Genomic DNA, 14,114 nt, shown 5'->3' on the forward strand with positions numbered 1-14,114 from the left:
GTCATCTGTGGAGAGGAGACAGGGTGGGGGTCAGCCAGAATTATTTTAATGACTGGAGTGTTGAGCATCAGATTCACTGACACCCACCCTGCCCCAGGCCATGCCTGTTCCTCCGATTTGTACTCCCATTGAGTGAGACTCTACTGGAGGCACAAGTCCTTGCAAGAGTCACCATATTTCCAGTTTTATTTTACAAAGTTTTAGGCAGAAGATTACACATATAGCAATCTCGTTATCAGCACATTATAGGTGAGATAATTCTACATGACTGAGCACATTTATAGTGAGCAGATAAAGATCAGATCAAAATCACATTTTGAACAAGGAAAATTTCACTTGACACAACTGGAACCCAAAATAGACATTATAAACACCACAAGCTTTAATTTCACAAAACTTTTGTCAATTGTCAATACTTTATTTTCATTATGATTGTCAAAATAGTTACACTTAAATATAGAAATAAGAAAACAGTGCAATCCGTAAACATATACAAAAATTTGCTTTTATGTTGTTTTCTACAGATGCCCCTCTGTTCCCCCTTTAAATGGCAACTTGAGAAAGTGTATGCAAGTCATATAGACCAGAAGTTCTGATTTGGGCAGCATTAACTCAATTCAGCCAAGGCAGCAATGGAGGTTCTACTTAGCTGGTCTCAATGTCCCTGTATTTACAGGAAACCATCAGGATACAGTGATTGTACTGCAAACCTGAGTGAAGACAGGATTAAGCTTTGCTTGGGTAAAGACAGAACCAGACATTGGTTATATTTTGTGCTCCACCCTAAGTAACCCAGCAATACTATTAAAGATCACACAAGAAGAGGAGCCACCTGGGGTGAGCTACTTAAGGGTCATCAGCACCCATGGGACCATGGCCAACAAGAGTCACTGCCTTCAGAATAGAGTGTGGGGGAAGGGGAAACTTGGAGGAAAAAGCAACATAATTCTGTTTTATAATGTAATCTACTAAATATCATTTCAACATAATTGGAATACATTCAAAATTCACGTTAAATTATTCAATTAAATCTAGAACATAGTACTTAACATTAAGTGCACTATGCTTAAATAAATCTAGAGATTATTTCACAGCACTGCTGGTTACTCAGCTCAGCTTTGTTATAAAGCATATGTTACTGTCCACATGTAGTCCTATATAACTTGGAAAATGAGGAAGGCAATAGTGTTATTTAAAAAAAATAGGAAGCTGCACTCTTGTGGTGTTACTCACCCTTTCACTACTTGTCATTCCAATTTTAATGCAATTCTTGGTCCCCCACCAGGCTATTCCCATTTGGGTACTCTTTGCTCATTGTTAAACTCAAGTTGCCCTGATAGCTGTGTTTTCTCCTCCCCATTTAGGAGTGTGGGTAGACGTCAGATACAAGAGAACAAACAAAAAGCCATTTAGTCTATTCAGGTCAGGTTGTTTCTTTTAGATCATGTATGATCTGCTCTAGCATGAACTCTAACAAATCTGTTTAATCTCCTGAGGGAGGGTTTGGCAAAATTTACCCAACTCCCTCGCCCACTTCCCACATTTCCCCACCAATTCAAACTCCATACCAACCTAACTTTACATTCCACGTTATAAACCAGCTTTCCTTCTTCTCACATTCCTAATCTCCACCAATCCTGGATTAATGATGTTCCCAGCAGAGATCAATTAATCTCTATCTGTATTTATATCATCCTTTCATTCTTTTGGGATCTGTTCCACACATCTACACTCATGTGGTGTTGGGTAATTAAGGGGAGGCAAAATCATAAGTCGAACTTGAGGCTTAGGCATTTTATGTTCATGCTTTCGCAATTCTTACAATCCAGGTTAGAAAGCTTGCAAACTTGTACTTTGCTCATTCTTGTCAGTATTCAAGCAATTGTTCATGCACCCACTCCCACTTTTCTACACCTTACGATCTTCTTTTCTTCAATTAAACTGAAAATCTCCTTTACATCACCGCTTTTGCTCCTCTAATTAAAATATCAGAAGCTAGGCTCCACCACCTAATGGATAATAAGTAAATGATACAATGAATCATGAAATGAATTAATACATAGGCACTCTTCCATCCCACGAATAAGCTCCACAGACGTATAATATTCCCTAGTTAATTGATTAAATGAAACAGTATGCAAATCTTTCATTATTGTTTTGCATGTTAGTTTCAGATATATTTAACATCATTTCTCTATTTTAAAAGTTAGACCACATGTGCCCATTGAACATTGGAGTTCACACTAAAAGCCACCAAGCTCACCTCAACTTTAACTCACTCATCTCAGTCTGTGGAAGTCTCAAATTCTCTAATTTGTACACTATCATGACCAGTGACCTATGTTCACCAAGGTACAAGCCCAAATGAAATTCAGGTACGTCACTGCAAGGAATTAGCACAAATATCTATGATCCCATCAACAAAATTAATGTTTGCGTCTTTTTCAATTTAGTGTAGAAAAAAAAAGTGGCACATCATCACTTTTTAGTCAAAACAACTACTTTACACAGTACAAGTTGGGTTGCAAGATTGAATATCTTTCAGTTAACTCATGACTACCATTAAACAGGAAGTGCATCAATGGCAATCATATCAAAGAATCAACGTTAAATGTACAGTTGTTATGAAGAAGTTTGGTTCAATATTACCCAAAAAGGAAGTCAACCTCCTCAATGATTTTAACATCCAGGTGTTAAATGTTTGGTCCACAATATGTTCCACTCAAATCCCATTTCTTCACTTAATGCTTCTCTAGGCCACTGATAGGTGTGAATGCTATTGGGAAGAATATCACTCATTCATTGCCACCTTTCTCTCCATCAATTTTGTCCGGAGTTCACTATTGACAGCTGCTGAAGAAGGGTAAAATGTGTTAGCTCTGAACATGTAAACATAGTTAATTAAATATTTCGCTCCAATTTTCTCCTCCTTTCCTGAAGATATTGGCTTGTGCTGAGACAGGTGCTGGCCATCCTCCAATATCTCACACAAAGTGGGCCATTCTACATGTTTAATCTTAAACTGTGATTAAGGGGACATCACAGGAAAGCCTACTCTTATTGCTATCCAAATCCCTGGATCAGCGCAGCTCCAACATCATTCAAAGAAGCTTGACACCATCCAAGACAAAGCAGCAGCTTGATTAACACCCCATCAACTACCTTCAACATTCACTCCCTCCACCACCATCGCACAAGTGACAGCAATATGTATCATCTACAAGATGCGATGCAGCACTCACCAAGCCTCCTTCAACAGTGCCTTCCAAATCTATGACCTCTACCACCTCAAAAGGACAAGGGCAGAAGATGATGGGAACACCACCATTTCCAAGTTTCCCTCCAAGTCACACACCATCCTGACCTGGAAATATATCGCCGTTCCTTCACTGTCGCTGGATGAAAAATCCTGGAACTGCCTTCCTAACTGTGGGTTTTCCCACACCACATGGACTGCAGCAGTTCAAGAAGGCAGCTCATCCCCACCTTCTCAAGGGCAATTAGGGATGGGCAACAAATGTGGCCAGCAGCCCACATTCCATGAACGAATATGTTTTTTAAGTCCAATGTACACTTTAGTGTGGCTAACAGGAGTGGGGATGGTGACTGTTTTTACTCCCCTAGCCCAGGAGTATGAGACCAATTATTGTTTCCCTACTGCATGTTTACTGAGATTAGCTAACTAAGCATAGACATGGAATCAAACTTGTGACTGTGAGATCTGTGTGGCTCAAAGTCACACTGGGCAATGTGCTTACCATTTGAATGGTCAGTGCTGAGCAGGAGCATCCAAATAGTTGAAAGGATATACTACACCATGATGTTAAGCATGTTAGAAGTGCACACTGCAATATCAACAAATTTAGTCTGTGCTCATCAACACTAGCTAAACAAAAATGTTAGAAAGCTGTATTCATTCATTTTACTAGATGGAAAATCCTATGTCATTTGCTGATTACATTCCCAAATTCCACAATATATATTCCTGGGTAAGTAAACCTTGCCTCTATTCTTAGACTTTGATAGGTACACAATCAATTCAATAAGTCTATTCAAAAAAATATTTCATTGTTTTAAAACAATATTTCATTGTTTTAAAACAATATTTCATTGTTTTAACCACCTTCTCTGCTCACCTGATGTTAATCCAGGGAGAACTTTGAATTGGGAAGAATCTGCCTGCGTCTGAGTTTTTGGAGGCGGTAGCATTAGCATCTTCTTGGGTTGAGCTACAAAAGACAAAAGTTAGATGTTCAAGAAGACTGCAGTGTTAGGAGTCTTCTATTCTCAATCCTGTATCTGATAGAGAAATATCTATTAATGTAATCCTGCATATGTTTTACGACCTCTGTTTATTTAATGATTTGGATATTAGACAACATGGATTACCTCCAGATTTTCTATGGCTCTCAGCATTTTAATGGTGTGCATTTCGTCCCTTTAATCTAATTGGTGTGTTTCAGAAGACAACATATCCAATTTTAGCCAGAGGGAGGAGTGCTGAACAGAGTCACAACTCATCCTCACAGGAATGGGATGCATTGGGATGGAGCAGAATGCCAACCTCCAGTTCACCACAGGATTGTTTAGGAATCTCAGTTCTGGCAGCCACTAAACTAAAATCAAGTTCTGTTTGGTCCCCAGTCAATTTCTCAGAGTTCAGTGGTTCTCAGTGCGGTCAGCGAGTGGTCTTCCTAGTCGCCTCTGGACTGATCCAAAATGCAAGTCATTGACACACAACACTACGGCCGAGGCCATATCAGAGAATAGGCCAGAGCTCTCATACCCGCCACTTGGGAGCCAGTTTGATACACCAACACAAGTGCACGACAAGTTTCCACAAGAGCGGGCAACAGTTTTGTAATCAACATTTATGTTCCAGTCGATTTTTCTTTTGATTAACACAGATGTGAAGTAAGTGTTAGTTTCTCAGAAGATTGTGGTGATTATTTTATAACTTGGAATGTTTTAAATAAACATGTTCTCTTGTAATATCAATGCTTTAAATTAAATATCATAAGTAAATTAGTCATTCATGCTAGAAATGAAGGTATAGATATTTTTATAAGCATTGATATTACAAGAAAACATGTTTATTTGAAACATTCCAAGTTATAAAATAATCACCACAATCTTCTGAGAAACTAATACTTACCTCACATCTGTGTTAATCAAAAGAAAAATCGACTGGGACATAAATGTTGCTTACAAAACTGTTCCCGCTCTTATGGAAACTTGTGCCGTGCACTTGTAAATAAAAATTAATGCATATACTAATTACATTTGATAGCAAAAAAGCACCAAAATATTTATAGTTTCCATAAGTTCCCATTAAGTTTGATTTTTTTTGTGGTTGCAAGCAAAAGCAGACAGGGTAGAGCCATTATGTGGCCCACGGGGTCTTTTGCCCCACCCAAGTGGTCAGTGGATGTAAACGTTTGAGAGCTAGTGTCCTATTCTATATGCTAAATATCTTATTGAGGGGCCACAGCTCAATCAATGCCTAGTTAAAGAATTATTGTCAAGACTGCTGCAATATGGAGGAATACGATATTGGTCTGCACCAACATTTCCCCACACCATAAACTACTGACTTTCAAATCATACCACCGTAGCAGCTGAGTACAAGCCAGGCACTTTGGCATAAGACACGAAAGCAATTATAATACCAAAAGTTCCGTTAAATCGGATTCTTTCATTCACCGTACAGAAGCTGGGATAATCCTGTCTCCTAAAAGCAACCTAGTTCTTTTATGAAATATCAAGATAAGAAGGGGTGGCAAACAGCACTGAATCCAACATCACACTGTTGGTTGGGCAGGCATGAAAAGAAGTTCAGAGACAGATGTGCAAGCAAGCCCACCAAGCGTCATAGCTGAGCCCCTCATTGTATCTCGTGCACCTCTGCACTAGATGGAGATGAACGTTTTCCCATTTTACTTTTAACTTTTTCTTTTTAAATAACAGACTTACTTTGTATTTTGACTTGACTCAGCTTCTCAATTTCTGAGGAAAGAAAAAAAATGTTATATTCTCAAATCAAGAATAAAAAAAGGGCATAGAACATAAGCCTATAACCATAGAATCATACAACACAGGAGGTGGTCATTTGGCTCATGTCTGTGCCAGCTCTTTGAAAGAATGGTCCAACTAATTCCAATTCCCTGTCCCCCAGCCCCCAACCATCCAGCCAATTTCCCCTTTTCAAGTATATTGTTAATTTCCTTTTGAAAGTTACCACTGCTTCCATTATTCTGTCGGTCAGTGCAGTCCAGATCATAACAAGTGGCTATGTAAAAATTGTCTGCTCATTTCCGCCCCCTGGAGTTTTTAACCCATCACCTTTAATCTGGTTACTGACTCTCCTGCAGTATAAACAGTTTCTTCCCATCTGATCAAGTCCTCTCATAATTTTGAGCACCTTTATTGAAAAATCCCATAACCTTCTCTGTTCAGAGAAGAAAAATCCCAGCTTCTCTTGTTTCTCCATATAACTGAAGTCCCTCATCCCTGGCACCATTCTGTCAAATCTCCTCTTCACCCTGTTCAAGGCCTTGAAATCCTTCCTAAAGTGAGGTGCCCAGAATTGAACACAATACTCCAGCTGTGGCCTAATTAGTGATTTACAAAAGGTCAACATAATTTTGTTGCTTTTGTAATTTATGCTTCCATTTATGAAGCCATTGCTTTTCCAACAGCATTATCAACCCATCGTGCCAGATTCAAAGGTTTGTGTTCCTGGATCCCAAGATCTCTCTGTCCCTGAACCCACATTAAGTTGTACCACTTTTACATTGCCTCTTCTGATTTTTCCTCTCAAAGTGCATCATTTCACATTTCTTTGCATTAAATTTTATTTGCCATGTGCCTGCCCATTTTACCAATAATGGGAATGCTGCCCAATATGGACATGTTATATTCTTAGCTGTATAGCAGGGTGATTGCACCATTCAACTTGCAGGCACGTTTGAGTTAGTTTTGTGCTATGGTACCATGCCTTTTAGGACCTGGCTCAAGACCACCCTGAGTTCATCAGTAAACTCACGGTTTTCTTACCAAATAGTCAAAGCCCTAATGAGCTGCCTGTCAGCAAGTGGCTAATTTCAGCTTATCTTGGGGAAACGTGCAGAAGAGGACAAGAATAAAGTCAGAGCAAGAGTCACTCTGGGCCACTTCCTGGTGTCCAATTCTACAGTGGCATTAGCAGAGCCTGGAAGTGAGGCCCCTTTATGCCCTTAGTACAATAAAGCATGGTATAAGAAGCCCAAAGGTGGAAGGTTAATGAGTATAAATCTGCAGTTTACCTGTTTAATTATTTGTAGCCTCTCCACTCAAGGTGTCAACTATTGCTCGATAATTAATCACCAGGTGTGAGCCCCTAAATGGACTATTCAATTGCGGAGGCATCACGACAGTGTCTGATCCTGCCTTTACCCAACATTCACAAACAAGCACTTTCTAGCAGGGTTCGCTGCGTAGGGATGAGAAGGTCGATTTCCCATCCACTCCCCAATGCAGAGGCACTAATGCCAATTGTTGCAAACCCCAAATGCTACCACAGCCAGAGTTGTCAGCTCTGGCTGGATGCCTTTCTGGAGGTTTCATGACATGGCCTCTACTCCCAATCTGCTCTCCAAGGTTCCCACCATTGGTCTCCCAACATGGCCATTCTCAGCCTTCCCATATGAACTGGAAAGCAAATAGTCAAGAATCATCCAATGGGTTATTAAGACTATCAAACAGCCAAACCACCCCCCTAATTTTTAATAATAATTTTATAACTAAAAGTGTTGAAGTTTTTTTTGTAAATGCCGGTGTTTTTTTCTCCCGGATTTCTTCCGGCAGTGTCTTTGAAATGAATTTTCAATTCTAAGGGGAGACGGTGGCATTGTGGTAATATCACTGGACTAGTAACCCAGAGGCCCAGACTAATGGTCTGAGGACACAGGTTCAAATGCCACTATGGCAGTTGGTGTTATTTAAATTCAATTAATAGATATACATAAAAAATATGGAATGGAAAGCTAGTCTCAGTAATGGTGCAATGAAGCTAGCATCGGTTGTTGTAAAAACACATCTGGTTCACCAATGTCCTTTGTGGAGGGAAATCTGCTGTCCTTACAGTTCTGGCCTACCTGTGACTCCAGACACAATGTGTTTGACTCTCATAACTGCCCTCCGAAGCAGCCTAATAAGCCACTTGTAGATGGTATACACTGCTGCCACTCTGTTGATGTGTTGATGGTGGGGGAGTGAAGATTAAGGTGGTGGATAGGATGCCAATCAAGCAGGCTGCATTTTCCTGGATGGTGTGAGCCTCTTGTGTTGTTGGAGCTGCACTCATCCAGGCAAGTGGAGAGTATTCCATCACCCTCCTGACTTGTGCCTTGGAGCTGGTGGACAAGCTTTGGGAAGTTAGGAGGTGAGTTACTTGCTGCAGAATTCCTAGCCTCTGACCTGCTTTTGTAGCACAGTATTTATATGGCTGGTCCAGTTCAATTTCTGGTCAATGGTAACCCCCAGGATGTTGATAGTGGGGGGATTCAGCAATGGTAATGCCATTGGATATCAAGGGGAGATGGTTAGATTCTCTGTTGTTGGAGATGGTCATTGCCCAGCACATGTGTGGCACAAACATTACTTTCCACTTATCAGCCCAAGCCTGATTGCTACCCAGGTTGAGCTGCATATGGACGGCTTCAGTATCTGAGGAGTCGCAAGTGGTGCAATCATTAGCGAACATCCCCATTTCTGACCTGATGGAGGGAAAGTCATTGATGAAGCAGCTAAAGGTGGTTGGATCTGGGATACTACCCTGAGGAACTCCTGCAGTGATGTCCTGGGCCGGAGCAAAATCAGAATAACACCCTCAAACCTCAAATCAGAATTACACCCTCAAACCTCAAATCAGAATAACACCCTCAAACCTCAAATCAGAATAACACCCTCAAACCTCCAAGCCTCCGTCTCAAGGTAGCACTTTCGTTGAGACATTTAGTCATTTGCGGTGCAGCCACCATCCTTTTGCCTAAATCTGTTTTGTTAACTTCATGCTCGAGATCCACTGTACAGTAAATGAGTGGGGCTGTTAATTAATGGCCTTATAGTAAAGGATCCTCTAGGTGAGAGTGATCATAACATGATGAATTTCAACCCTTAATTAGCACATTCTTTTAGATAATATCACCACCTTCAACACCTCTTTGTTCTTTTGTCTGTGACATCTTTTGGTTATCTCCACCTATCACTGGCCCTCTATCCAGCTCTTCTTGTCGCGCCCCCCCCCCCCACCCTTTAACCAGCTTATATTTCACCTCTCTTCTATTTTTACTTAGTTGTGTTGAAGGGTCATTCAGACTCGAAACGTTAACTGTACTCCTATCCACAGATGCTGCCAGACCTGCTGAGTTTTTCCAGGTATTTTTGTTTTTGTTTATGATGAATTTCACATTCAGTTTGGGTGTGAATAAATTGGGTCAGGAACTAATGTCATAAACTTAAAGGCAATTCAAGCAAGTGGGAGGCGAGATGGTAGAGAAGCAGTAGCAGGTGTTTAATGAGATTTTGTAACACTCAGAGAAAGACACTATCCAAAGGATGCACCATCTGTGACTAACTAAGTAATTTAAGGATGTTATCAAATTGGAAGAAAAAAAAATGTACAATGCTGCAATTAGGGATAGGCAACAAATGCTGGCCTTGCCAGCAATGTCCACATCCCATGAAAGAATAAAAAAATCCCAGAGACCCCTGTACAATCCTTGGGAGGAAGCAACCCATATCCAAAGGTTAGGTGAAACAGACAAGCAATGGAACTCTATCCTTGGTCTACACAGCACAGTAACTCACTGGATTTGCATTTCCAAAGTAATCCTGAAGGCAGCTGCTGAATTAAACATTTCTTTGAAATTGGAGCTGTCAATAGCTATGTTTCTGATTTCATTAAAGACCAGTCATGGATTTGAAAATTATTGCTGAACAGCTGCAATAGATATTCTCATATAAAGGGAAGTGTTAGGATATCGCTTGCAAGAAAAATCTCCAGAGGATGAAAATTAGAAAAAGAAAGGTTTGCAGTGATGACAATATGTTGAGTAGAATTACTTGACAGTAAGAATTTTACCCCAAGCAACAAAGTCCTCAATTAATTATAACAGTCCGCCCCATGGATAGGATAGAACCACTGATTGGGGTTGTCCACTTGTGTGTTCACTAGTCAGCCGTTATCCGAATGTTTCTTTACACCAAAGAGAAGAATGAAGGTAGTGTCCACTAGATGGGGCTCTGGGCATTCATTATACTTTGATCTGGGACAAGTAACTTAAGAAATGAGCCAGAAATCATTCTGCCCATAGAGCCTGTTCAGCCATTTGATAAAGATCATGGCTGATCTGATTGCGGCCTTAACACCACATGCATGCCTATCCCCCTTAACGCCTTTAATCAAAAAAGTCCATCTCTGCCTTGAATGTATTATAATGACCCAGCCTCCACTGCTCTATGTGGAAGAGAAAAGACTAACGATCGTCTGAGACACAATTGCTCCTCATCTTAAATGAGAGACTCCTTATTTTTAAACTGTGCCTCTAGTTCGAGATTCCACAAAAGGAAATATCCTCCTCAGGATCTTATATGTTTCAATAAGATCACCTCTTTTACTACTAAATTCCAATGAGTATAGGCCCAAACTGCACAATCTCTTGTCATAAGACGACCCCTCTAACCCAAGAATAAGCCTCATGAACCTTTTCAAGAACAAGAGAAGGCAAGTATATTCCTTAAGGAGGCCAAAACTGTGCGCAAGTACTCCAGGTGCAGTCTCAATTCCAGGTACAAGACCTGTAGCAAGACCTCTAATTTATATTCCATTCCCCTTGAAATAAAAGGCCAACACTCCATTTGCTTTCTTAATTAATAGTACTTGCATGCTAACTGGTGATTCATGTACAAGGACACCCAGATCCCTCTGTAAAGCAGCATTCTGCAGTCTCTCTCCACTTAAATAATTCTGATTTTCTATTCTTCCTGCAAAAGTGGACCACCTCACATTTTGCCACATTGCACGTCACCTGCCAATTTGTTGTCCACTCACTTAACCTATCCATATCCCTTGCAGGCTTTGTATCCTCCTCACAACTTGCTTTCCTACTTATCTTGGTATCATGAGCAAACTTGTCTACAATACAGTCTGTCCCTTCATCCAAGTCGTTAATATATATCAAATAATTGAGGCCCCAGCACTAATCACTGTGGCACTCCACTAGTTACAGTTTTCCAACCTGAAAAATTATCCCAATTGTTTCCTAATAGTTAGCCAGTCCTCTAACCATTCTAGTATAATACCCCCAGCAGTAACCTTTTATGTGGCACCTTATAAAATGTCTTTGCAAATCCAAATACACAACATCCCTTTTATGGAGGATATAACAAGCAGAGTTGATAGAGCTTTAACAAATATGTCAAACATGATTTCCCTTTCACAAAACCATGTTGACTCTGCCTGATTGTATATGATTTTCTAAGTGTCCTGCTACTACCTCCTTAATAATGGATTCTAGCATTTTCCAAATGACATATTAGACTAGCTGGCCTCTTGTTTCCTGCTTTGTCACCCTCCTTTCTTGAATAGTGGTGTTACATTTGCAGTTTTCCAATCCACTGGCCCTTCCCAGAATCTAGGGAATTTTGCAAGATTACAACTAATACATTCACTATCTCTGCAGTCACTTTCTTTAAGACAGTAGGATGCAGGCCATCAGGTCCAGGAGACTCATCAGCCTTCAGTCCCATTAGATTTCCTGGTACCTTTGCCTCTGGTGATCGTGATTGTTTTAAGTTCCTCCCTCCATTATGCCTCTTGATTTTCTACTATTCTTGGGATGCTTTGTCATCTACAGTGAAGACAGGTATAAAGTACTTGTTCAAAATCTCTGCTATTTTCTTGTTGCCCATTATTAATTCCCCAGTCTCACTATAAGAAACCAACATTCACATTTAGATTTTTCCTCTTGATATACTTGTAAAAGCTTTTACTCTATTTTTACATTTCTTGCTATACTCCAATTACTCCCTCTTCCCCCGCATCCACCCCCGCCCCCCCCCCCCCCAACCCCAACCCCCTGCCCCCCAGCCCCCCACCACCACCAAGCCATCCTTTGCTGGTTTCTAAAATTTCCCAACCTTCTGGGCTACCACGATTCTTTGCAGCATTGTACATCTTCCAACCCCCTCCCCCCAACCAATCTGATACCATCCTTAAATTACTTAGTCACGGATGGTGCATCCTTTGGATAGTGTCTCTCTCTCTGTAGAGTGTTACAAAATCTCATTAAATGCCTGCTACTGTTTCTCTACCTTCTTGCCTTTTAACCTATTTCACACTTTAAGTTTAAGACATTAGTTTCTGACCCAATTTATTCACACTCAAGCTGAATGTGAAATTCATCATGTTATGATCATTCACACCTAGAGGATCCTTTACTCCAAGGCCATTAATTAACAGCCCCACTCATTTACTGTTTCTGCACTGACATAAACTGTACAGTGGATCTCAAGCATGAAGTTACCAAAACAGATTTAGGCAAAAGAATGGTGGCTGCACTGCTAATGACAGTTTAGTTTATATTATGCCTCAACGAAAGTGCTACCTTGAGACGGAGGCTTGGATGCCCTGTTGAGAATTGAGGGTGTTATTCTGATTTTGCTCCATCCCAGGACATCACTGCAGGAGTTCCTCAGGGTAGTATCTCAGGCCCAACCATCTTCAGCTGCTTCAAATGACTTTTCCTCCATCAAGTCAGAAGTGAGGATGTTCGCTAATGAATGCACCATTTGCGACTCCTCAGATACTGAAGCCGTCTGTATCCATATGCAGCTCAACTTGGGCAACAATCAGGCTTAATCTGATAAGCGGCAAGTAATGTTTGTGCCACACAAGTGCAGGGCAATGACCATCTCCAACAACAGAGAATCTAACCATCTCCCCTTGATATTCAATGGCATTACCATTGCTGAAACCCCTATTACCCCTATTAACATCCTGAGGGTTACCATTGACCAGAAATTGAACTGGACCAGCCATATAAATACTGTGCTACAAGAGCAGGTCAGAGGCTAGGAATTCTGCAGCAAGTAACTCACCTCCTAACTTCCCAATGCTCATCAACCAGTTCCAAGGCACAAGTCAGGAGGGTGATGGAACACTCTCCACTTGCCTGAATGAGGGCAGCTCCAACAACACTCAAGAAGCTCAATACCATCCAGGAAAATGCAGCCCACTTAATTAGCACCCTATCCTCCACCTTAAATGTTCACTCCCTCCATCACCACACAGTGGCAGCAGCGTATACTATCTACAAGATGCATTGCAGCAACTCACCAAGGATCCTGAGACAGCACCTTCCAAACTTGCAACCTCTACCACCTAGAAGGACAAGGACAGCAGATACACGGGAACACCACCACCTGCAAGTTCCCCTCCAAGCTACACACCATCCTGACTTGGAATTATATCGCCATTCCCCCATTGTCGCTGGATCAAAATCCTGGAACTCCCTTCCTAATAGCACTGTGGGAGTACCTACAGCACATGCACTGCTGCGGTTTGTGGCAACTCACTACCACCTTCTCAAGGCCAATTAAGGACAGACAGTTAATGCTGGCCTAGTCAATGATGCCCACATCCTGTGAACTACTATATTTAAAAAATTAAATACAGGAATATGCTCACGGTTCCAATTCTCCTTTTAAACATTACCATGAAAAGTGTATTTAGACTCAATACCTAATCAATGCTACTCTGTTATGTAACTGGTTTCATGCATTTGCCCAATTTAAAAACGCATTTGTAAAGGACAATTTATAATTGGAGTGATTGGTGGAAAGAAATATGCTGTTTTGCTGTTCTGTTTTTGTTGGATTTAAAAATTACCAGAAAACCACATCTGATGTGGTAGAAGTTGCCAGTGCCTACATACACAAGGGTCACACTTGGGCTAATATGAGGGTGATAAGAAAGTAATGAAGATGTTGTCAACGTTGGGAAATTCCAGCATTGCTTAATCTCACAAGAACTTTGTAGTTACTGCTTGCTATATTGTGCAATGAAATGGGTT

General features: G+C 40.8%; 1 protein-coding gene across 3 annotated transcripts in view; it reads right to left on the reverse strand.

Moving 5' to 3' along the window:
• Nucleotides 1-397: 397 nt before the first annotated feature.
• Nucleotides 398-14,114, reverse strand: part of LOC144688773 (signal-transducing adaptor protein 1-like) — a 57,276-nt gene continuing 43,559 nt past the window's right edge. For 2 of the 3 annotated variants that reach the window (XM_078555685.1, XM_078555687.1), the window contains exons 11-13: nt 5,974-6,006; nt 4,137-4,229; nt 398-2,853 (exon numbers count right to left, since the gene is read on the reverse strand). In XM_078555685.1, the coding sequence (XP_078411811.1) occupies nt 2,792-2,853; nt 4,137-4,229; nt 5,974-6,006 (188 nt within the window). In that variant the 3' untranslated portion in view covers nt 398-2,791. The remainder of the gene's footprint in view (nt 2,854-4,136; nt 4,230-5,973; nt 6,007-14,114) is intronic. The other variant, XM_078555686.1, reaches the window with a different exon arrangement.

Source organism: Cetorhinus maximus, chromosome 13, assembly GCF_964194155.1.
Source record: "Cetorhinus maximus chromosome 13, sCetMax3.hap1.1, whole genome shotgun sequence".
NCBI lineage: Eukaryota > Metazoa > Chordata > Chondrichthyes > Lamniformes > Cetorhinidae > Cetorhinus > Cetorhinus maximus.